The sequence below is a fragment of the Nipponia nippon genome, unplaced genomic scaffold, assembly GCF_047370975.1.
Source record: "Nipponia nippon isolate SJK-2023a ecotype South Korea unplaced genomic scaffold, ASM4737097v1 scaffold_40, whole genome shotgun sequence".
NCBI lineage: Eukaryota > Metazoa > Chordata > Aves > Pelecaniformes > Threskiornithidae > Nipponia > Nipponia nippon.
In genome coordinates, this window is record NW_028262359.1 from 837749 (window position 1) to 860873 (window position 23125).

The 23125-nt window shown below is 49.3% G+C and overlaps 1 protein-coding gene across 1 annotated transcript; it reads left to right on the plus strand.

The window, feature by feature from the left end:
• Positions 1–905: 905 nt before the first annotated feature.
• VCP (valosin containing protein) lies at positions 906–21651 on the plus strand. The gene is made up of 17 exons (XM_087777605.1): positions 906–1063; positions 5915–6026; positions 6416–6588; positions 8808–8950; positions 9941–10071; positions 11790–11921; positions 12330–12432; positions 13950–14083; positions 14338–14473; positions 15535–15647; positions 16312–16476; positions 16587–16709; positions 17721–17933; positions 19188–19496; positions 20389–20544; positions 20681–20835; positions 21229–21651. The coding sequence occupies exons 1-17, from the start codon at positions 1047–1049 to the stop codon at positions 21332–21334; spliced, it is 2421 nt and encodes an 806-aa protein (XP_087633731.1). The 5' UTR covers positions 906–1046; the 3' UTR covers positions 21335–21651.
• The last annotated feature ends 1474 nt before the right edge of the window (positions 21652–23125 follow it).

Consider the following 23125-nt stretch of genomic DNA (forward strand, 5'->3'; position numbering starts at 1 on the left):
GGGAGAAAGGACCAGGCGAGGGGCGAGCTGGGAGAAAGGAGAGAGGATGTGACCGAGCTCAGGAGAAGCGTGAGGCCTCTTTGGAGGGACGGAGAGGGGCTTGGAGCCAGCTTTGCCCTGCTGCTCCCGCGGGAAAAGTATCCCGGAACGTCCCCTTCCCGGGGAGGGAGCAAGGCTGGGAAAAAAATGCCTCAAACCGTAAATGTAATGGGGAAAAAAACACCCCAAACCATAAATGTAATGGGGGAAAAGAGCCAAACCGTGAAGGTAATGGGGGAAAAGGCCTCAAACCGTAAAGGTAATAGGGAAAAAATCGCCCCCAAACCGTAAGTGTAATGGGGAAAAAGGCCCCAAACCGTAAACGTAATGGGAAAGCAGGGACGCGGGCGCTCGGGGCGGAGGGGCAGGGCCCGGCCCCCGACGCCGGCCCCGGCCCGGCGCTGCCCAGACCCGCGGCCCCGCAGCCGCGCCGCTCCCCGAGCCCCCGCCTCCCGCCCCTTCCCATTGGCCGCGGCCCTGCCGCCCGTTTCCCTTGACTCGGGCACTAGCCAATAGAGAGGCGAGGCTAAGCCGGATGGCCGCCGGGGCGGGACTTGCCGCTCGGATTTTCCCATTGGTGGATTTTTCCCATTGGCTGCCTGGCCCGTGTTGCCCGGTAGAACGGCCACGGCAGGGACGGCGCTGCGATTGGCTGACGGGTGTCGCGCTTGGCTCGTGGCGATTGGGCAGGGACAAGGAGAGGGGCGGGGCGGAGGGGGGCGAGCGCCGTTCTTTCTCTCTTCTCACCCTCCGCGCTTCCACCCCTCCCATTGGCTGAGGCGCTGGCCGGGCGGAATTTCCCATTGGCCAGCGCACGCTGTTGCTAGGCAGGCGAGGCGGCGCGGGGCGGAGCTCCCCCTTCTGATGAGTCGGCTCTGAGGTTCAGTCAGCGCCCAGCGCCCCGACCCGCCGCCGCCAGGCTGCCCGAGACCCGCCGCCCGCCGCCGCCGCCCGCCCTGAGGAGCCGCCGCCGCCCGCCTCCCCTCGCCCCTTCCCCCCCCAGCGCCATGGCCTCGGGATCCGAGTAAGTGGTGGGGCCGCCCGCCGGCAGGCCGCGGCCTAGGCCCCGACGCGGCGGCGCCGGGCCCGGCCCGGCCTAGCCCGCCTTGCCTCGCCTCAGCGCGGTGCGGCGTCGGGCCTGATCCGGTCCCCGATCCCGCTGTGTCACGCAGGCCCTGAGGAGGCGGAGGCGGTGCTGGGAGCGGGAAGGGCCGCTCCCCGTGCGCCGCCACCCCCCCAGCCCCGGCCGGGCCTCCCCGGGAAGTGTCGAGTCATGGGGGGGGGGGGGGGGGTGAGGCCCGGGCCGTCCCGCCTGGGCTAGGCCTCAGCCAGGGAGGGCTTTGTCTTCCAGGCCCCGGAGCGGCTGGTGGGGCAGCGAGGCGGGGGGAGAGGCACGTCCCGGCCTCCTCCCCGCAGCGGCCCTCGGGCCGGGGCTACCAAGTGACTTGGCATTAGCAGAGGCAGACATGTTGTGCCGGGCTGGCCTCTGTGGCAGCTGAGGCAATCGGCTATATTTTCGTCTCTGGTGTCTTGCCTCACTCTGTTTCGAGTTCCAGGATCGTCTTTCGTGCTCCTCAAAAATGAGTTGAGTAATAGTGGCCTCTCGGCTCCTAGCCCACGTGCGCAAGCCACTTCATTGCCCCTTGAGAGGAGTAAAAATAGAACCTAAAGGTAAATGTCCCAAATCCAAGAAGATTTGAAGTGACTTTTTGGCCTTGCCAGAGGCACTTTCGGTCCCTTTAGTGTCTGTTGTTTATGTTCGCCTTTCCTTCTGCAACTCCTGAAATTCAGACCTGCTTGGTCCTACTGAGCCAGTTCCAGCAAGGTGTGCCAAGAATTCAGTGTCCGCGGTAGAGCTTGTGATGGAAGTGATGGTCTCAGAGGTGTATTTCGCAGCTGAGTGAGGTGAACAGCGTCTTTAAAAAGGCATTTCTACTTTGGCAAAGTTCTCACCACACAGGAATCCACAAAAGTTACTCTGCAACTGGAAAACAGTTAACTTTTTAGTTGCCATTTTTGGGTCAATGCTGCTGGCAGCCATCTTGCTGAATTGAGCCTTAGCGCAGCGAGTAGCATTGCAAGAGCCAAGAGAGTGTGGTTTCTGAGGGGATTCTTGTTTTCGTGTGCCTACCTGTCTGAAACAGTGTTTGAGAAGTTGGCGTCTGGAGCAGGGGTATGAACTCACTGCTTGGTTGTCACGGGCTGTTCCAGTAAGTGGCTGCAGTCATCAGATATCTCACTCGTTTGCTTCAACGAATAAAATGGTTTATGGATTTGTTTTTTTTGTTTAATACTTACCAGTTCAGTCTGTAACATGGATGTTCAGGATGGTAAGAAACTGTTGACAGGTTTTAAGCTGGAAGCGATTTCATGAGGATATTGATAAAAAGGCACACTGGCATGCAGAAGGCATGACTGTTTTCACTTTCATTACTGCAGCTGGAATCAGTTTGACTCAGTTTGACAGACTTGCAGGAGCGACTTATTTCCTTAGTTTAAGTGAAGCTTCGGAGATTGGTAGTCGTTTACAGAAGGATCGTTAATTGGTAATTACTTTCTGCTCTCGCTTGTCATACCACCCACCATAACGCATGGCCTCTGGGCATTGTCACGTGCTGAATGAGGGGAGCTCTGACACACAGAAAAACGATGCAGTGATGCAGAAGTTCTAAAAAGTCCCCTTCCCTGTGTCAGATGGGGCTGTTGAACTGCTTTACTGAGAGAGAAAAGTAGGCTAAGGATGGGAACTGGGAACCTTTTATTTTGGTCTTCAGGGCTAGTGTATATTTGCTTCAATTTTATTGATGTCTTGCACTTTACATGCAAGTTTGGCCATTAGCTGTGCTGGGGATTATGTCCTCACTTCGGGCCTCTGTGTAGGGGCAGGCTCGATGCAGGCTTTGAATTTCCTTTTAATTCCAAAACAGCTCTAAAGCTCCGTTTTGTGTTCAGTTTATCTCTTTGTTGAGTCAATGAAAGAAAGGAGCGAGAGGGAAAGTGTGTGACGGAGCTGACAAAAGGGGTGGGTAGGGGAGATGATCTAGAGGATTTGCACCAGGCCCTCTCTGTCAGGAAACTCATTGAGGAGCTTTAAAAATTACCTAGGTTAGCTGTCTGTCCTACCCTTCACTGAAGCTTACTAGCACATGTAGGAAAGTTGTCAGGAGAAGCCTTGACCCATGCCTTAGGCTTTCCTGCTTGGTATTTTCTGTTCAGGCTCTCTGATGCACAGATGTCAGGGATTGTCTGAGCACGGTTAAGGTGCGCAGACATACTTTGCTCCATCATCTCAGTTGCAGAGTGACGGCCCCCCAGGAGAGATGCAATGAGGGCAAATGGTGATGATAATAATGTTCTAAATTGCTACTGGAAGAGGGGTAGTGCTTGTCTCTTGCAAGTCCTTACCCTTGTCTGTAGGAGAAATAACATCGGTCTCCTGTGTAGCTGACGTGTAATTTCGTAACACCTTTGTTTCTTTGTCTGCAGAACTGTCCAGTCAGGTAACTGAAGCTGACCCCGCACATTTAGATGCCTGCGTGCTGTTTCTTGGAGACCTTTATTCCATTTTTAATGCCTTCAAGCTTTTTGATTGCTTTAAGTGCAGTAATGGACTGACAATATCGATCCAGCCCTCCCTCCTTACTTAAGAACTGAATCTACAGTTTCCTCAGTGCTAAAACTTTTTTCTCGTATTCAGCAGAACCAAGTGGACCTCTTGCTGTGCTCTTCAGCACTGCTGTGTGTCAGGAGGTATCTGAACTTTCTTTCCAGATTTATACAGCTTTTGGTTTGTTGACAATTTTGGTCCAAAAGCTTCCACTTGCTGACCAGTTCCTCTTCCATTTATTTTTATCTTGGGCCCCAGACTGGTTTTTAGGCTGCATGGCAGTCTCTGCATCCTGAGGGACAGCCACTCAGCTTCAGTGACAGTTTACGTAGCCAAAGTCTGGCCGCGGTTTCTTATCAAAGGCCTTTGGATCCACATCTCATGTGCAGAGGGTTATGAGTTACATTCACAGTTAGAACAGGCTCAATAGGAGTATTGTTTCTTTCTGGTGTCCCTTAGCTCAAGTTTTAAAATCTAGCTGCTAAATTAATTTCCAGTGTCCAGGAGCTAATGGTGAGGCAAGGTCCTTACAACTAGGTTGTTTTTATCCTCTCTTTTAACCACAAGATCCTGTCTGACCTGACAATGTATTCATTCAGTTTTCTTACTGCTCTCAGTTTTTCTGTAAATCTCAGACCTTTTAGGACTTTACCAAGACCACGTTTTAGGTTGAAGATGGAATTCATGAGCTCCTTCCAGCATGTACCTAGCAGCCTTTCTTCTGTCTTTTGTGGCTCAGAGAATGGACCTGTAACATCTCACATGGTCATCGAAAGGGATGGATATTGATGTCTTACCTCTTGCACTCTTCAATGGAGAGAGGGAAACATGACTTTCCCAGTGCTGGCAGTCCTGGAAAGACATGTCTTACAACTCCTTCTTTTGTTCACTTAAAATAGTGTTGTGTCTCATTTCCAACATGTTTCCTATGCTACCAGGGCTTATGCAAAGCTTGAAAGCCTCTCAGAAGCAAGCTGGCTGCCCTCAGAGGCTTGCTTGATATTGTTACCCCTTTTAAGTGTCTGAGAAAGGAGCCAACACCGCATAGTCTGTCTGGGAAAAACCTCCATCTTGAGAGGCGGGGGGACCTCGGGTCGCATCACACTGTAGGTATGTCACCCCTCTCTGATGTACTTTTAAAAATGCAGTGAGCGTGCCAAGTGACGCACCGCTGACACTCTCTGTGTTCGTGCTGTGTGGCTGCTTGCTCTGCCGCTTCCACTCAAAGTTTGATTTCTTCTGATTATTCTGTCCCTAAAAGAGTGGAATCAAGCCAAAGTGTACGGCCAACACCGTCGTCCACAAAGCTTCCTACTCTTTGCCGGTGCTTGCTGCTTGCTTAGGACAAAGGAAGACTTGACTTTTCTTTGTCAGAATCAAACCAAACTGTGCAAAGTTTTCTGTTCCTACCTTAGACACTGGCACATCTGGAATACTTTTGAGAAAGTAGTCAGGCGCCCGCCAAGGGAAGTGACAGCAGTCTGCCACGGTTGTTGCAAGCTGAGGTACAGCTTCCGAGAGCTCCTCAGGAATCAGTTGGTTCAAATTCTTGTTTCTTTCATAATGAATTATGTGCTGTACTAAATTCTGAGGGAAATTACTTAATGTGCCTTTCCTCCATTTCTTTGTTGTTTAATTTGCTCCATTTTGTCAAGGCTAATGAGTTATCTGTCATATTTCTTGTGGTGTAGTGGGCTAGAGCTGCCGTGACTCCTGTGAAGGTATTATGGAAAGATGCTGATATCCTAAAAAGAAACCCCCATTTTTCATGAGGACTTGAATATTTCTACTGGCTTCCTAGGTTTAACTAATAGGCCTGGACAGGCTAAACTCTTACAGCTCTTCTGGTCAGGGGAGCTGCAGCATTGTCCTTTAATTCCCCTATTTATCCAGGATTTGACACCAAATAGACTTGAACTTTTGTTTCGGTCGCAGTGGTTACATGGAATTTCAGATGAGTCTGACTAATTCTTTTAGGCAAAACATCTTACAGTCAGCAACATCTCACAGACCACTTCTTTTCATAGGTAGCTTCATAGCTATTTCCATTTAAGGCTAGTAAAGTAGTTATATTTACTGACAGAAAACACTGTACTTTGAACTCCTGCAACTGGTACCTGGGAAGAATATTCTCCTTTGTCTTACAAATAAGTTTCTAAAAGACAAGACAACAAAGAAACTTGTAGAAAATGGAGATGAAAACAGGGGGGTGGCTGGAAAGGGGGGAGCAGTATCACTCAGCCTCATAACTTCTGTTTTCTTTGCCAGTTCTAAAGCGGATGACTTATCAACTGCTATTCTGAAGCAGAAGAACAGGCCCAATCGGTTAGTTGTTGACGAAGCCATCAATGAAGACAACAGTGTTGTGTCACTGTCCCAGGTGCGTCATCTATAAAAGCAAAGCATTTAATCTGGTAATTCGCCAGCTGTTGCTGTGTGTTTACTTGAAGTGTAACTTTGCAACATGAATCCAAGTATTTGTGTCAGAAGTTGCAGCTGTTAAGAGTGAGGGAGGATTGTCTTGTCTTGTTTCCTAACTCTCTTCCATGACCAAATGTATTTTGCTTCTCAGTTTGTAGAATTCAGTTGAGCTTGTGCCCTTAGTCTGGCTTCAGGGTTAGCTCTTGACCAGTGTAGTGGGAGCCTGTGTCCTTGTAGATTTAGCATATCACTTCCAAGATGTAATTATCCAAAGTCAAGTAACTCTCCTTCAAATGCTTGAGTTTCTGTTTTGTCAAAAGCTTGTTCTAATGCTGTTAATGTTTACAGGCAAAAATGGACGAATTGCAGCTGTTCAGAGGAGACACTGTTCTGCTAAAAGGAAAGAAGAGGAGAGAAGCAGTCTGCATTGTTCTGTCAGATGACACCTGCTCAGATGAGAAGATTCGCATGAATAGGGTTGTTCGCAACAACCTGAGAGTGCGCCTGGGTGACGTGATCAGGTGAGGACTCGTTCGAGAACTGTTGCATATCCCTGGGTTGCCTAAATAATTTGTGGGCTGGCTCTGAATTGATTGAGTCAGTGGCAGAGACAGGATCTGCAGGAGGTACTCTTACATCTTCCAGAAGAGACCACAGAAATGTTTTCAAGTGTGTGGCTTACCTTGGGGATCTCTGTTTACTTTTGCCTGTGTTTCTGGCTGTACACGTATTCAGATTAATACTAAAAAATGATGCTAAAGATTCTTGAAGTCTCTTCAGGACATTTGCGAGCCCAGGTCCTGTCATTAAATTGAGTGTGATTCAATTATCCCACTGTTGTCACAGTCTTCTTCCCAAATTCACATTGTCAGGTGAACTCACAAGTTTTTCTCATCTAAATTTTTAATGTCTACAGTGTTTACTGTGGACGGCATTAAGGAACATTGTAATTGAACTCGTAGTATCTGAGCTGCCCTGTGGCAAACAGAAATTAAAACTTCCTAGAAATGAGTGACAAAAACATGAAGCAGTCAAATAGCAAGATTAAAAATCCCCGAAGGATGTTTATATTCCGATTTTTTTACAAAAATAACTTTAAAAGTAGAAATGCTTAAAAAGTGTTGCAGGGCTTTTGTTGTGCAATGCTTGCAGAAAATATTGGGAAAGCGTTGAAGTATACATCTTGGCTTGCGGGAGACAGGTTCCATTCTGTGATGGGAGTTGGGGGGAAAACGGTGTGAGCATTTCTTAAACATAAGTGTGCTAATTTGCATGCCTAAATATGGGAGGGCTGACAGCTCTTCCTCCTGAGCATCTTCCTAATCTGGAATATCCTGCATGTTCTGGGAAAATTGGAGCCTGGTTTCTGACACTAGGCTTCCTGGGGTGATATCTAGAATAATCTTTACATGCAAAATGTGTTTCATACAAAGTTTGTAGCCAAGTAGCCAAGAGGAATGAGGCTCTTCCACCCATTTCTCTACCACTAGAAAGCGCAAGTTTTAAACACCACTGTAGTTGGAACTGAACAGTGCTTTCTGCCAGTCTGGATTTAAAATAAAGGTGAATCCTTACTTTAACCTGACGTGAGGTTACTGTTGGAGTCGTTTCTAGTGTGACAGTTCAGCCTGTGCTCTCTCCTTCTTTGCCGGGACTGTGTCTGTAGCAGTTGTCAGCCTTCCAAACGCATTACCCATTGTCTTAGCTTTGTTGCAAGGGTCAGAAAATTTTCACACCTCTTGCCCTCAGAGTTTTTCTTACTGATCTTTAACTGCTTATCGTGTTACTTTCTGTGGCCTCATTTCTGCCAAAATCTGGAGTCGTGCACTAATTGCTTCCTGCTTGTGGTCTGTCAACTGTTTTCCTTCTGGGGCAGTCTGTCTTTTCCTTTACCCTTTCTGCTATATCCTCTCTGTAAAGCACGTTGTAAAAGAATCTGTTAACAGAGTCTTTAGCAAAAGTCCCATATGAGAAGTTGCGTGCTCAGCTGCAGTTCCACGTAGGCTTTTCTTAGCTGGCAAAGCCAGTTTGAACTTTCTGCCACAGCTTGACACTCTGAGCTATCGCCATGGTAGGCTGTTGTCCTACACCGCAAAATAATAACTATAATGTTTATTTAAAAAGGGGGAAGGGGCCTTCGGACTTTAACCTAAATGTCAGCCTCCACAAAGCGGGGCTGACAGACGCCTCGCTGCAAGCTGGTTACCCCTGGCTGGTACTGCAAGAGCCTTCGTTCAGAATCCGGGTTGTCAGCAACAGGGGCTCCGGTCTCTGTAGTAAGTTAGAGAGAAGGGAACAAAGAGCTTCCCCCAGCTACCTTTCCCTTGCAGCTGGTTCAGCTGTAGCTTGTTATTGAAACAAAAGTCAGCTCGTGACTCTCACAGGTCTTTGAGCTGCATTAGTAACTGGTGAATGTGCCTTGGGGATGGCAAGGGGGGCTACAGAAGAGCAGGGGGGTAGGAAGAAAGTATGAAACTCCCCAGTGGCCTTGGATAGGGCTGAGAGGAGTGAAGGAAAGCGTGTGTTGTGAAGAGTAGCTCTAGGGCTAGTCTGCGCTCATAGGGCATGATTTTTGCCTTGTCAGCCTTGAAATGTTCTTACACAGGTGGGAACTCTCACCAGGGCTTTGGTGGGTCCTTTCTGGGAAGGGGATTCACCTGGGAAGGAGCATCGCTGCCTTTCCCAGGCTCGGGTGTAAGTCCAGCACGATGTGGCTAACTGGAGTTTTCTTCTGTTGCAGCATCCAGCCTTGCCCAGATGTGAAATACGGCAAACGTATCCATGTGCTGCCGATTGATGACACGGTAGAAGGGATCACGGGGAATCTGTTTGAGGTCTATCTCAAGCCGTACTTCCTGGAAGCGTACAGACCCATCAGGAAAGGTAATAGCACCTGTTACTGCAGTCCTGATGGCAGCGAGTGTGAGCTAGTCCTGAGACGGAATAAAGAGAATTTCTAGAAGCTTGCACAGATCTCTGTGAAGCATTAGACTGACATCCGTAGAGTGAGATTTTTGCTGGTGCTGATTTAATTTTTTTGTAATCTTCAGAAGAAAGGGTGATTGCTGCTGCTGGCTAGCAGAGCAGCTTGATAGTTCTGCATTTTTTTGCTGCGTGAGATGGGAGAGCATCAGAAAGGGTTCAGGTAGAACTCAGGAGAAAATCTCATTAACCTAAGTTGCTGCCACTTAATGGAATTGGGGAGTTGCCTGCATGTTAATCAATTGGTTGTGTATACCAGCTGGCACCCTGACTAAATTCACTTCTTCCAAGTAATTTAATTAATAACTGGGAGAGTGCATAGAAAACCAAATGCACTTTTGGAGTTGTGCTAGTAGCACTCCTGCTGGAACAAATAGGTCCTAATACACTATAAACGCTGGTTGAAATTATCCAGCCTCTGCAGCCCAGTTCAGCCAGGAGTCATGGTGCAGTATTATATATTATTCTGCTTCTGGAAATAACCAGTTATAACTAGTAACAACTAGTTATAATAACTTCAAAATGAACTTTTATTAAGTTAGGGCTTTTTGCCTGTTTTAGAAATGTTAAATTGAAACTGAATGGAAAAGAAATGTGATTCCTTGCCTCTGTGTTTTGTATTTAAGCAGAGTATTCTTTTCTATTGTTTGCTGGTTTTGTTTGCTGTTAGTGGGTGAAATTTGAGACCTTTAACTGCTGCGGATCTAAATGGTGCTCGGGTAGTCACAGTACATGCGGCTCTGGAGTTTAAAATGCAGAGCAGTGTTACAAATGCCAGCAGCGTATGCCTGCGTAACCCACTTCCTTGTCCTCTGGGGCTGCTGGTAGTACAAGGGTCGACATTTTGCAGACATCAGTTGCAGCAGGCTACTGAAGCGTGGGGTTTTACAGGTGACATCTTCTTGGTGCGTGGAGGGATGCGTGCAGTGGAGTTCAAAGTGGTGGAGACAGATCCAAGTCCATACTGCATAGTGGCTCCGGACACAGTGATCCATTGTGAAGGAGAGCCCATCAAACGAGAGGTGAGCAGAATCGGTACTCCTACTGAATCCCCTCTGTCCAAAATCCATTTCTGTGACAGTGCTTGAGAGCAGCAGTGTTTGCAGTTCCTCTTTTGGCATTTTATGTATTGAATGTAATGGTTAGAAACACCACTTTCAGGAGATGAGCTGCTGCTGAAGGCAGTCAAAGAAATGTGCTTCCAGTGTCTTTCCTCATATGCTGAGATAGCACCAGTGCGTAGGTTTGCTGACGAGATGTCACACTTTGGCAGCAGCTGCTTTTGCATCTGCTTCCAGATATCTCATGCTGGACTTAAATGCATCTTTTAATTCCAAAATTCCCTTGATCCATAGCAGGGAGAGCTTACAATGTTGATGAATTTCATGCCACGTGAAAAGAAAGCAATTAGTGCTTTTTCAGTGAGAAATTTGAAATCCCAAAATGGTTGACTTTAAAAAAAAAAATTTCCCTAGTCCCTTAAGGTGTCTAGCCTTGAGCGTCCCAAGCTTGAGGCAGCCTGAGTGGCTTGTCTGTCAGGTCTTGGCCACCTTACTGTTACAGTGTAGGAAGTCTCAGAGAAATGAGCCAAAGTGGTTGCATACTTTGCAAAGTACGTGCCTTTTTACTACCTGCAAATCAGGGTGCGTGCTGGTTTGTAGTTAGTTGCCTTCTGAAAAATTCACCTCTATGTGGCACTTGTGAGACTGCATCTGATGAGTAGTTTGGGCTCTTCAGGGTGCAGCAGAGACAGACGGGAGCAAGTTCAGCCAAGGCCACCAAAACGATGAGGAGCCAGAGGTCAGAATGAATGAGGAGGGGCTGGGAGAGCAGGATGATGCAGCCTGGAGAAGGGAGGGCAACGGGGCAGGCTTACTGGCAACTGCCTGATGGGAAGGGGTAGATGACTAGGCTCTTCTGAGAGCTGTGCCCAGGGACAGGACTAGAGGCAGTGGCATAAGCTGGATCAGGGGAAATTCCCAGCAGATGTTAGGAAAAAGGTTTCTCCCAACCCCAGAGCAGGGCCCAGAAAGGGCAGAAGTCTCCAAACCTGGAGACCTTCCGTGCTCGATAGGCCAGACCCTGAGTGACCTGCTTGATGTAGTGGTTCCCATTTACAGGGCTTGGACTAAGCCCCTCTGAGATTCCAGGCTGTGTTATTTTATTGTTTTAGTGTGGCCTAATGTTACAGATAACTAAGGTCAGTAGAGATTTGGACAGCCAAATGAATGGATACTGTGGAGCTATACTGGAAGAGCTGGTTACAGTTGATCTTATCTGTGTGTCTGGATCTTAACATTCTCTGTTAATTTGAGTCAATACCAAAAGACAGCACTGCATCCGAGAACTGTATGACAGCTAGAGTATGTCAAGTAGTTAGAGATACCACTTACAGTTTAAGGAATAAGTGTATTGAGCTTCATTGTGTATTGCTATCTTTGTTAGCCACGTCAGAGCATCGCAGAGCTTGTTTTGCGCTAGAGTCCGTTGGGAATCTGGCAGCAGAGGCTGTCATTCAAAAGGGTGGGCTTCAGTGAGGTCTGGGTATGCGGAGGCTAGGTACGTGCAGGCCATTCCCTTTATATGTCTGGGAAGACATCAGGAAGACTTGAAAGTGAGACTCTCAAGACAGCAAAGAAATGGCTATGAGAAAAAACCAGATTCCTGGCTTCTGTAGACTGGGAGGGGTTGTTGAACTATTGTTTTCACTCCAATGTTTAATATATTTCCTTCCGGATAGGACGAAGAGGAGTCACTGAATGAAGTGGGCTATGATGACATTGGTGGCTGCCGGAAGCAGCTGGCTCAAATCAAAGAGATGGTGGAACTTCCCCTCCGACACCCCGCGCTCTTCAAGGCCATAGGGGTGAAGGTAAGTCGCCGTGTGCACCAGGGGGATGGGTGGGCTTGCCCTTGCAGATGACTCTTGATGTCAGAGGTTTATGAGGCATTGGTGGGGAGAATAAGTAATTTGTGGGGTGTTTTTAATGCTGGTGTTAGGAAAGTATTTCCTTACATGTTCTGGACACAGATTAAAGTACTGGCAACTTGTAAAGCGGAGTGATGCTTTGAATCAGCGCTGTCAGTTACTGGCAAGGTTTCTGTTTGTGTGTCATGCAAAGTAGTAAGGGTGTTGATAGCAATGCTGGGATGGCAGCTGTTGCATGAGTTTGCATCACAGTTTCGGACTGGCTTTATCAAATGCTCACAATTTCACTGTGAAGCTACTTAGGCATTCAGATGCTAGCTCACTACCTAAGTCCCTTGCCTTTGTCCTCAGCCTCCACGTGGGATCCTGCTGTACGGTCCTCCTGGCACTGGTAAAACACTGATTGCCCGAGCGGTGGCCAACGAAACGGGGGCTTTCTTCTTCCTGATCAACGGTAAGTTTTGTGGCTGTTTTGGCCCCAGGTCTGCTGTGTGCTCATTCATCCATCTTATGGTAATGAATGGTGTTAATAGGGCTTGTAGAGCCACACTATCTGCCTGCCATCCTTCCCTGCCTCCTTCAAGTGTGCCTCTGGGGACAGTTGGAGGCCATTTGCATGGAAGCATCTGTAGTGGCACTTCCATTAAGCTTGATTGTGTTGTAGCAGGGTGGTTGGAAGCCAGCTTTGCAACACAGGGACTTGGAGTCTGTCTGGTTGGGTGTTCATTTATGTTGGTGAGGGCAGAGCTGGGAGTGAAGTGCTAAGATTATTCTAAGTATATGGGTGCAGGACACTTGCTTCTGTTGCTGCCACCATGTTCCGTTCAGAAAAGAAGCTGGTCTGCTGTGGATTTCTCTTTCCCCTCAAGTAAAGCACAAGACCTGTTTTGTTTCACGTAACATTAATTGGGAGGAACTTTAAGCTATAATGAGTACCTTGGGACTTGGCTACAAGTGAGAGAGCCACCTATTGATAACTCTTACCTGTAGCAGTTGAGATGGTTACTGGTTTATGTCCAGTAAGGACCAAATTCTGCATTTTCCTCATTGCTTTTCTGTCCCATTTTACTGTCAGTGCTGGAATAACTGAACACTTTTACTTAAGGAGTGCTGATTTTGTTTTCTGATTTCAATCACATAGACCCGCGAAGGCAATAGCAAAGGAGTGTATAGCACAGCATAACAGTGACCAGCAGTAGGGAAGTGACTTGCTTTGTATCTCAAGATATCAGATGTAAATGGGCTGGTTTTAACCATATGTCGCCCTTGTCAAACACTTACTAAAGTGTGTGGAAGCTGTCACTGAATGCTAATGAGCCAGCCATTTCTTCAGACACTTGCACTTCTCTTGCATAATAAAAATGCAAGTGATGCGTTCTCTGCTGGTCCCAAGCCTGGAGCTGCAGGTGGTGTAGTTGTAGACAGAGCTACCTGGTGAGTTACCAGTAATGAAACACTCCTAGTACCTGCCCGCACCAGTGGTTTTGTTTTGTTGGGTTTTTTAAAACTCGTTTATAGGGTCTTACAGAGGTAAATGTAAACCTGTGTAATGTAAGCTAAAGGCAGCTTCAGTATCTTAGAGGTTTTTCCTTCCCTACCCTGATAATTCATCACCTTATAATTTGATTGGTTCTCTTGCAAGCTAGGACTGGCATTAACAGTGTGTGGTGGCACATTACAGAGAAGCTCACCAAGTGTGAAATAGGGTAAGGAAAGAGGCAGCTAAAGGTAGCTCATTGACTAGTGCTGCGTTCTGTTAGAGTAAACGGAAACCAGCAGAATAATGATAGAAAGTAATTCTGCATGCCGTTCTTGCCTGTTCAGCTGCAAATTTAGTGAACTCAGTTGATAGTATTTGCTTCGGCTTGAAATGTAGATTGTCCCATGTGAACGTTGTCCTAAAAAAATTCAGCTGCGTGTCTTGGGGCTGGCTGTCTCTCTTCTGGGTGCCACAGTGCTGCTATTTTTCAGGTCCGGAGATCATGAGCAAGCTGGCTGGTGAGTCTGAGAGCAACCTGAGGAAAGCCTTTGAAGAAGCAGAGAAGAACGCTCCTGCCATCATCTTCATTGATGAACTGGATGCCATTGCTCCTAAGAGAGAGAAGGTAAAAAAAGCCTGTGGAAGGTAAAGAACTACATCCTTTTTGGTGGCAGCTGGCGTGAATCTCTGCATTTGACTACAGGGTAAAGCGATATTTACCTTAACACCTGATTTCAGTTGGACATGAGAAGAATCGGGTGTAGTTCATGATGTTTCTTAACAGCTCGCGGCTGTCGTATCTGTCCACTCTGGTGCAGTACTATTTCCTGTGCTGTGTTGTAGAGCCTTTGGTCTAACAGCTGCTTTGTCTCTCCATAGACACATGGAGAGGTGGAACGTCGCATAGTGTCTCAGCTGTTGACTCTTATGGACGGACTGAAACAGAGAGCACATGTGATCGTTATGGCAGCTACCAACAGACCTAACAGCATTGACCCGGCACTCAGGCGATTCGGTAACCACACTGCAGTCGTTTTCTTGTGTATCATGTACTTTGTTACAGGCTATGCTTCAGGGGCATTGGAAGGATTGAGCAGAAATTAATACTAAACATCTTCTGTGTGTTACATAAACTATTGACTTGTCTCCAGCTGAAAATTCATTTGAAATTCATTTCTAGGCTTCCAGCCTTTGGTATAATTTTCTTTGCCCTTTTAGGTTAGAACTTGTAGAAATGAAAAAATGCTTCAAAGTGGAAAAGTGTGCTAACCTCTGTTAGGTGAAGCTATTTCAGGACATACTGAAGGAATAAGTGCCTAAGGGGATGTTCATGCCTTAGGTTGCAGACGGCTCTGAATTGTCTGATTTCTCTTTCTTTTATTGATGAGAAGTCCGGTAGTTTCAGAGATTCAGGTTTTCAAAACTTAGCATCATGAATGAATGTCCGGTGTATGACCAGTTGGTAAAAATCTGTAATAGCAAACCAGTCAAGTGTGCAGGGGAAAAAGGCCTCTTACATGTGTAGCGAGCCATTTGAATGCACAGCTATGGCTAGAGGAAAATGATAGGTGTACGTACCTTCGTTAATATTGCAGTGATACTTAGGTTTCCTGCCTCTCCAGATGTTGGGGCAGTTCATGTTTGTCACCACTTGGGTACTGCTATGAAAGTTCTGAAAAACTAAATCCCTCAGTATTTGCACACTCTTGTGATGAGGACACAAAGGCAGAAATAAACAAAAATGTATCCTGGTATGTTGGTTTGGGGAAGCATATTTTCCTAAAAATCAGGCTCAGAAAAAGTTACTAAACTAGCAATCCTCTGTGTCACATAATCTTGAACTCTAGCTAATACAGTAGTCTCACTTTCCCTGAATGGCTAAAGCCTTTCCTCCTTCTCTAATCTGACTGTGCTACTGTGCTGATAGATGCTGCAGAGAAACCCAAAGCTCTGGCATTTTCTGAAATTGTATGTGTTTGTGGCTTGTCATCGTGTTGTTCAGTCAGAGGAAGGCAGCAACTGCAGCTCCTCTGGTTCGCAGGATCAGCAGCTCAAAGTATGTTTTGTACTCCCCAGGTCGTTTTGACAGAGAGGTAGATATCGGTATCCCAGATGCCACCGGGCGCCTGGAGATCCTACAGATCCACACAAAAAATATGAAACTGGCTGACGATGTGGATCTGGAACAGGTGAGTAGCGTGCTGTTAGGAAAGCTTGTCTCTGCAGGCAGATGTTCCCAGTGCTCTGTTTGTAGTGGAAGAGTTGTTAAGGCTTGCTCGCATAAATGTAGTTGCTCATTTAGGACAGCATGAAACTGGGTGAACATGTAATCTTTGGGCTTCCTTCTAACTAGTTTACCAGTGACCAAAAATCCTCACTCACTAGTTAAGAATGGCCTGGATAAGTGAAACAAACATGCATCAGTCCAGTCTGGAAGTGCCTTGCCACTGTCCCCCTGGGTTTGCTTGCTGTGGCATTCTCTTTAAAAGTAAAGCAAACCTGAAACAGCTCACACAGCTGGGTGAGCGTCGTGGTGATTGGCACTGGACACCGCGTGTAAACTGGATGGTTCCTATAATCTCTGTCCTGAATGAAGAACTGCAGTCCTCAGGGTTATCTTTGTGCGCACTGCCCGAATTCCAGTTGCAGCTTTGATCTCAAGTAGGAAGTGAAACAGCGGTGTCTTTGCCTGTTCAATACGTGGTAGCATTTGTCTTGAATCCGCAGCAAAGCGCTGATGTTCCTGTCCTCCAGAGCTTTGTTGCACTTCCCAGCGAGTGACCAGAGCGTGCATTGCCCTTGCAGAGCGCTTGCTTGTATCCCTGTGAGTCATAGTCAGTGCTCTGCTTTCAGGTGGCAAACGAGACCCATGGCCATGTTGGTGCTGACTTGGCTGCTCTTTGCTCAGAAGCTGCTCTTCAGGCTATCAGAAAGAAGATGGATCTCATAGACCTAGAAGATGAAACCATCGATGCTGAAGTGATGAACTCGCTGGCTGTGACCATGGATGACTTCAGGGTAATGGAGGAGTGCCTCTCTTTCTTTTGGGTGCAATATCGAATTGCTTATCTGAAGCAAGTGAGCATAATGTGTTGGAATTCATATAATGCTGTTTCTTGTAACGACAGTGGGCTCTGAGCCAGAGCAACCCTTCTGCTCTTCGGGAGACAGTGGTGGAGGTGCCACAAGTTACCTGGGAAGATATTGGTGGTCTAGAAGATGTAAAGAGAGAACTCCAGGAGCTTGTACAGGTAAGTGTTTCTGACAGATTTTTGCCTAGTCAGCTTGAAAAATAGTTATAATAATAAAATCCGGAACTTCTTCAGATTCCCGTTTGGGTTGGGAACAGGGTAAACGCAGAGGTTTTTGTGGTCTTTGCTTGTAATGGACTAAGAATAACATGCTGTTCCACCTTGGTGAACTTGAAGAGGAAGCAGCATCAGGCTTTCCTTAGCTGAGTCTACAGTGTCATCTTGGGTGGGTGATGTGCTACATGCAGCAGTTCTGCTTCTCTTAAGTGGAGACCAGCAGTGGGACCGCTGCTGAGAATCCTCTTACGTGGTAGCTTTGTATGCCGGCAAGTGGATGAAGATTCTCATACAGAGAGCCTCCGAAGGGCTTCCCATCAGCATTAGCACAGGGACAGGTGAGAAGTAATTGTGAAGCCTTCTACGAAGGGAAAAACTGGGACAAAAAGTCATGAATGGTCTGTAGAAACATCCTGTCAGTGAATAAAAGAATCTAATTTTCAATCTAATTTTTTGATGCTAAAATCACCTACCTCTGACCTCATTGCTGAGGATAAATGCTCACATCAGACACCTTGCCTGTCTCCGGAGAGCAGAGAGAATAGGTTAGGTAATGAGCTGTTCCCTTTTGCTTCTGCAGGGCTGAGTGAGGTTGGGGTTAAGTGTGCTGGAAAACTACCTGAACGGGTCCTTTAGTTCTTAGAGGTAAATCGGTTGTTTAAGGCAACTTTCCAGTGTAGCCATGGTGCTTTTCAAACCCATGTCCATTTAAAAACTCCAGTGGCACCGAGCAGGCAGGATCTTGTGTTTAACCCACCAGAAATCTCAGGTAGTGTTTCTGGAAGGAGGAGAAACAAAACTGACCTAGAGAAAGATGTCCCTACCCATGGCAGAGGGGTTGGACTAGATGATTGTTGAAGGTCCCTTCCCACCCAAACCATTCTGTGATGGTACAGGTACAGGCCTGTTCTGGCTCATCACAAGAGGTTTTTGTTTGCTTGTTTTGTTCTTCAGTATCCTGTGGAGCACCCAGACAAGTTCCTCAAATTTGGTATGACCCCATCGAAAGGGGTTCTGTTCTACGGTCCACCTGGTTGTGGTAAGACGCTGCTGGCCAAAGCCATTGCCAACGAATGCCAGGCAAACTTCATTTCCATCAAGGGGCCGGAATTGCTCACCATGTGGTTTGGCGAGTCTGAAGCCAACGTGCGTGAGATCTTTGACAAGGTAAGCGTTTCTTCCACTCCCTGGGCTGTGTTTGTGCTGAGGTACCCCCAGAACTTGGTCTCCACTGCGTCTGTCTTACTGGCCTGGTTCTTGTTTGTAGCTTTTGTGTTTTCCCCACTTGCACTGAGAGCAGGGGCTGCTTTCCTGATGTTGGGGAATGAATCCTCTTCAGCACCATAGCTGTTTAAACTGTTTTCTTTGGCTGCAGTTTCCATCTGTTGTTACAGGATGATAAATGCCCCAGTGCCTTAGCAGTGAGGCTAGCATTAGGATGGCATAGATACCCCTCCACATCCCTGGAAACTTACCTTGACACCTCATTAGCTGTCACCATATACAGATTTTCAAAATATCCTGTGGATTCTTGTTCTGCAATGTGCATGGCTTGGAAAGGAGCTCGCTCCTGCTGCCCAGTTGACCTGTATATAGTGTTGCCTCCTGTCCCAGAAGGTATTTGCATGGATTGTCCTGGGAATCCGCGCTCCTGTTGGCAGGGAAGGTGCTGATAGAACAAAGTTGGAAGGAGAGAGAGAGAGGGGTGAGAAAAATTTAGGTTGGGAGGGAACCTCCGAGGCCATCTAGTCCAGCTGTTTGTCCAGAACTTGGAAATGCGATCAGGTTGCTCAGTGCCTCATGTTCTGACCATGTGCTAAGGATGGAGAATCCCTGACCTCTCTGGGCCTGCGTGCCAGTGTTTGAGATCTCTCACTGTGAAGAAGTTGGGTTTTTTTTCCTTATTTCTAACTGGAATTTTCTTTGCAGCCATTTGTGCCTGTGGTCTGTCATCCTTTCACTGCACACCTTGAAGAAAGATCTGGCTCCCTTTTCCCTACAACTACCCATTAGGTAGCTGAAGACAATGATTGGATTTCCCCCTTCCATCAGCTATATCTCACCTATTGATACTTGAGTGCCTAAATAACCAGTTGATGTGCCCAGGTCTTGCAGGGAGAGTTCTGGTCCAGGCAAATCGGCTCCAGCTTTCCCTCTAGGCATGGGAATTACCACCCTTCTGCCTGGTTCCCAGTGCTCCCAGCTTTGGGGAAATTCAGCTTGTTGTTCAGGAGAATTTAATTGAGGGTTTGTGTGGCAGGAGACTGTTCCGGAGCAGCTGCTCCAGGCTCCCCTTGCAGCAGCCGTGCTCTGGCACTCCTCTCAGCTGCTGTAATGGTAGGGTAGGCTGAGTGTGAAATCAGCATGCTCCTCACCGGGTGGTATTAACATGGACTAATTGTTCCTGTTTGCTTTTTGCAGGCCCGCCAGGCAGCCCCTTGCGTGCTCTTCTTTGATGAGCTGGACTCCATTGCAAAGGCTCGAGGTGGGAATATCGGCGATGGCGGTGGTGCTGCAGACCGCGTCATCAACCAGATCCTGACAGAGATGGACGGCATGTCCACCAAGAAGAACGTCTTCATCATCGGTGCCACCAACAGGCCAGACATCATCGACCCAGCCATCTTGCGCCCTGGCCGCCTGGATCAGCTCATCTACATCCCCCTGCCTGACGAGAAGTCCCGGGTTGCCATTCTTAAGGCCAACCTGAGGAAATCACCAGTTGCCAAGGTAGGATCTGTGCCCTCACTGCATCCGACCTGGGTTTGCTGTGTGCCGCACGTGCTCCTCACCAGCTGGGGACAGAGCAGAGGGCTGGTGGCTGCTCCGTGCAGGACAGAGCTGGGAAACCTTCAGTCACTGACGGATGGCGATGAAGAGGCAGGGGGAGGCTGGAGCTCTGAGGCTGGGTATCGGGGAAGCTAGGTGTCGGTGTGTAAGCACAGCAGGTCTTTGTCACAGAGTGGAGTTCTGCCCACGGTACGGGAACAGGAAAGCCTGTTATGGCAAGATGGAAAAGATTCTTGTACTCTGAAAGAAAAGTAAATGTAGAACGCGGGGGTGGGAAATGGAAATTGAAGAGGAAGCCTTGCAGTTAATTGTTGCTGAACTCTGTCATAGGCAAGAGCTGTGTCCCTTGCCTGCAGAGCAGGCAATAATGCAAGTGATAATTAATCAGAGAAAAGCAGATGTCAGGCGAGAGCCTAAGCTTTTTTATGCCAAGATTACCTTTTTAGGTTCTGTTGGGAAGGAAGGTTTCAAAGGAGGTTGCAGTACCCTCCCTCAGTTGAGGGGAAGGAGGAGTTCAGTTGTCTTGGTCTGCCTGTGCCCCACTTCCAGTCTGACAGTTTGACTCCTGATGCTGAGACCTGAGCACATCATACCCTCAATCCACAGGCGCAGAGGCATTTACAGCCGCTTCGTGGATTCTTGGTGGGCGTGTGGGGACTGTGGCCTGCCTTCGCGTGTGGTTAACTTCTCCCAGAAACAAGAAACTTAACAGCTGATCTTCCCCAAATTGGACAAAGTTAAGGCAGCGCCTTGGTAGCATGAGATCTGAAGTCACCTGAGGTTGTAACGTGTTAAGGAGAGGCTTCTCTTTTTTTTTTTTTTTCTCCACTAGGATGTTGACCTGGATTTCCTAGCTAAGATGACCAATGGCTTCTCGGGGGCTGACCTGACAGAAATTTGCCAGCGTGCCTGCAAACTGGCCATCCGCGAGTCCATCGAGAGTGAGATCAGGCGAGAGCGTGAGAGGCAGACCAACCCTTCCGCCATGGTGAGTGGGGCGTGCTCAGCTTTCCCCGCTCGTGAGACGGGCAGCCCGCCTCTGCGTCCGGGCGAGGTGCGATGCCTTCCTCTCCCTCATCCTCGGCTGGGGATGAGGCTCACCCGGGCCCTCCCTCCCGCCACAGGAGGTGGAGGAGGACGACCCCGTTCCCGAGATACGCAGGGATCACTTTGAGGAGGCCATGCGCTTCGCTCGCCGCTCTGTCAGCGACAACGACATCAGGAAATACGAGATGTTTGCACAGACTCTACAGCAGAGCCGTGGCTTCGGCAGCTTCAGGTAACCGTGGGGGGGTGAGGGGAGGGCAGCGCGGCTTAGCCGGCCCCAGAGCAGAGCGCCAAGGCAGCTTTCTGCTGGATTCCGGGTAACAAGCCCCTCTCCCAGCGCGTGCAGCAGCCAGTACACAGTGCGGCGGGTGTAGGCTGTGCCACAGGCTGGGTGTAGCTGCTCCGTTAGTGCTCCTGAAGTCCATCAACCCTTTTACATTTAGCACAAGCAACAGCCAGCAGCCGTGTGAGCCTTTCACATGCCCTGCTGTAAGGCCGCATCCCCTTTCTCCTGCCTGTCCTGCTTGGCACCGGGGTGCTGGCGTGGAGGGAGGGGATGGCGCCGAGTGGCGAGGAGACTTTCGAACAGCATCTCTTCTCTCCCCTTCTGCGCTGGTACACACAGGTTCCCGTCGGGTAACCAGGGCGGCGCCGGTCCCAGCCAAGGCACGGGAGGCGGCAGCGGGGGCAACGTGTACAGTGAAGACAACGACGACGATCTTTACGGTTAACTTGCCGTCCTCGGTGGACCAAACTCTAAATCAGGCCACGTTGTACAGGGAAAAATCCAATGTTCAATGGACTCTCGGCTTCTTCATTCCTCAGTCAGAACAGCGTAGCTGCACGTCAGACTTGTACAGGGAATGTTTTCTGCAAACAGAAATCCAGACCGTTGTTCAGTTGGGAGGCAGACAGTGAATTAACAAGGAGGGGAAACAACTTAATTTCTGAGAAATTTCTGTTCTAGTTTATGTGGCAGAATCAGCAGCTTTAGCAAAGGGTACAACGCTAGCCTGTATTAAAAAAAAAAAAAAAAAAAAAAAAAAAATTAATAAAAATCCCACAAAACTCAACCCAGGCCCTGGATGTTCCTTTGTGCGGTGCTGGTGCGGTCTGTGAGCCCGTGCACTCCTGCTCCGGTGGAGTCCGTCTGGATGGGCTGCGCAGGGGGTTGCTCTTCCTTCTCAACCCCTCGTAGCTCACGGTGACGGAAGAAGGGGGGTTGGCAGCGCCTCTCCCCTGCCCTGGCATGGAGGAGGCACCGAGTGGCAGCGCCCGGCAGCAGGTATCTGGTGTGGCTTCCCCCGTTGCTGGCCAAGAGCTGTCGCCTCTCCTCCTGCTCTGGCTCCTCGGCAGCCAAGGGCCTCTCCGGCAACCCCCGTCTCCGTCAGCCCTGCCTGAGGGCAGGCACCCAGGGGGCTCTCGGACGGGACCCTCCGTCGGAGGGGGCTCGGCCTGGCAGTGGGGAGGAACGCGCTGGAAGGGGGACAGCCGTGTTTAAATAGCGCAGCCTCCTGCAGGGCAGGAGGCCGCGCAGGCCCGCGGGGAGGGTGGGCGGCTCGGGCGCTCTGTCCTACTTCGGAGCTCTGCCGGCACCGCTCTGGCCCTGTCCTCACGCCACCTCTACTAGAGAAAACGCTGCTGCTTGTCCTGCCGGGAGGCTGCCATCGCCGCCTCCTGCAGCAGCGGGGGTGAGGATGGGGGGCTGGTGCTTCCCCTGCCCTTTTTGGGGTTAGCTGGTACCTGGAAACTTCTGCTCCTGGGTTGTTTCCCTCCCCAAAGCCTTCCCCAGCTCCAGCAGGGACTGGCTTTCTCCCTCCCTGCCAGTCTGGGACCACGCTGCCCAGCCAGCGCTGGGGACGATTGATCCCGGCATCTCCTCATCAGCGTCTGCTGTGGAGGTGGGGGCGAGCAGGGTGTGGGATGGCGGGGTGCCTGTCCCAGCTCCCGGCAGCCCAAGTCTTCCCTGCCGCCTCTCCTAATTGCACACGCTGATTAAATCCATCAGGAGAGCTGCAAAACCTCATCTTTCTTCCTTGCCGCCTGTGGGACGTGGTTCCTGGTGGGGACAGCACCCGTGGGAGCTCCGAGAGCATCTGCCCCTGCTCCGGAGCGCTGTAAACCTGCTGGGGGGCTGAGGGTGTCCCCCAGATCAGCACTTGCAGCAGCTGGGGAGCTTGGGTGGGCCCCCCTGGAGAGCAGCTAGCACCGGGGATGGGGTTTGGCCCCAGCCTGTGCCCCTTTCCAGGGCCGCCCCCGCAGCAGAGACCCCCGGTAGCTGCAGGGGCGAGAGCCTTCCCACGGCCCTCCCTCCCCTGCCCAGCACCTTGCTGGGGGGACTGGGCACCCCCAAAGTTGCTGGGGGGGGAAGGTGCTGGTGGCTGGGGCTTGCCCTGGGTGATGTGGGATTAGGCAGGGGGGCGGCTGAGGGCAGCCCTTCCATTGCCAACATGGCTGGCATCTCCCCGGGGTTCCCCAGAGCCACGTCCCCCCTGGCCCAGCCCTACAGCCGGGTCCCACAG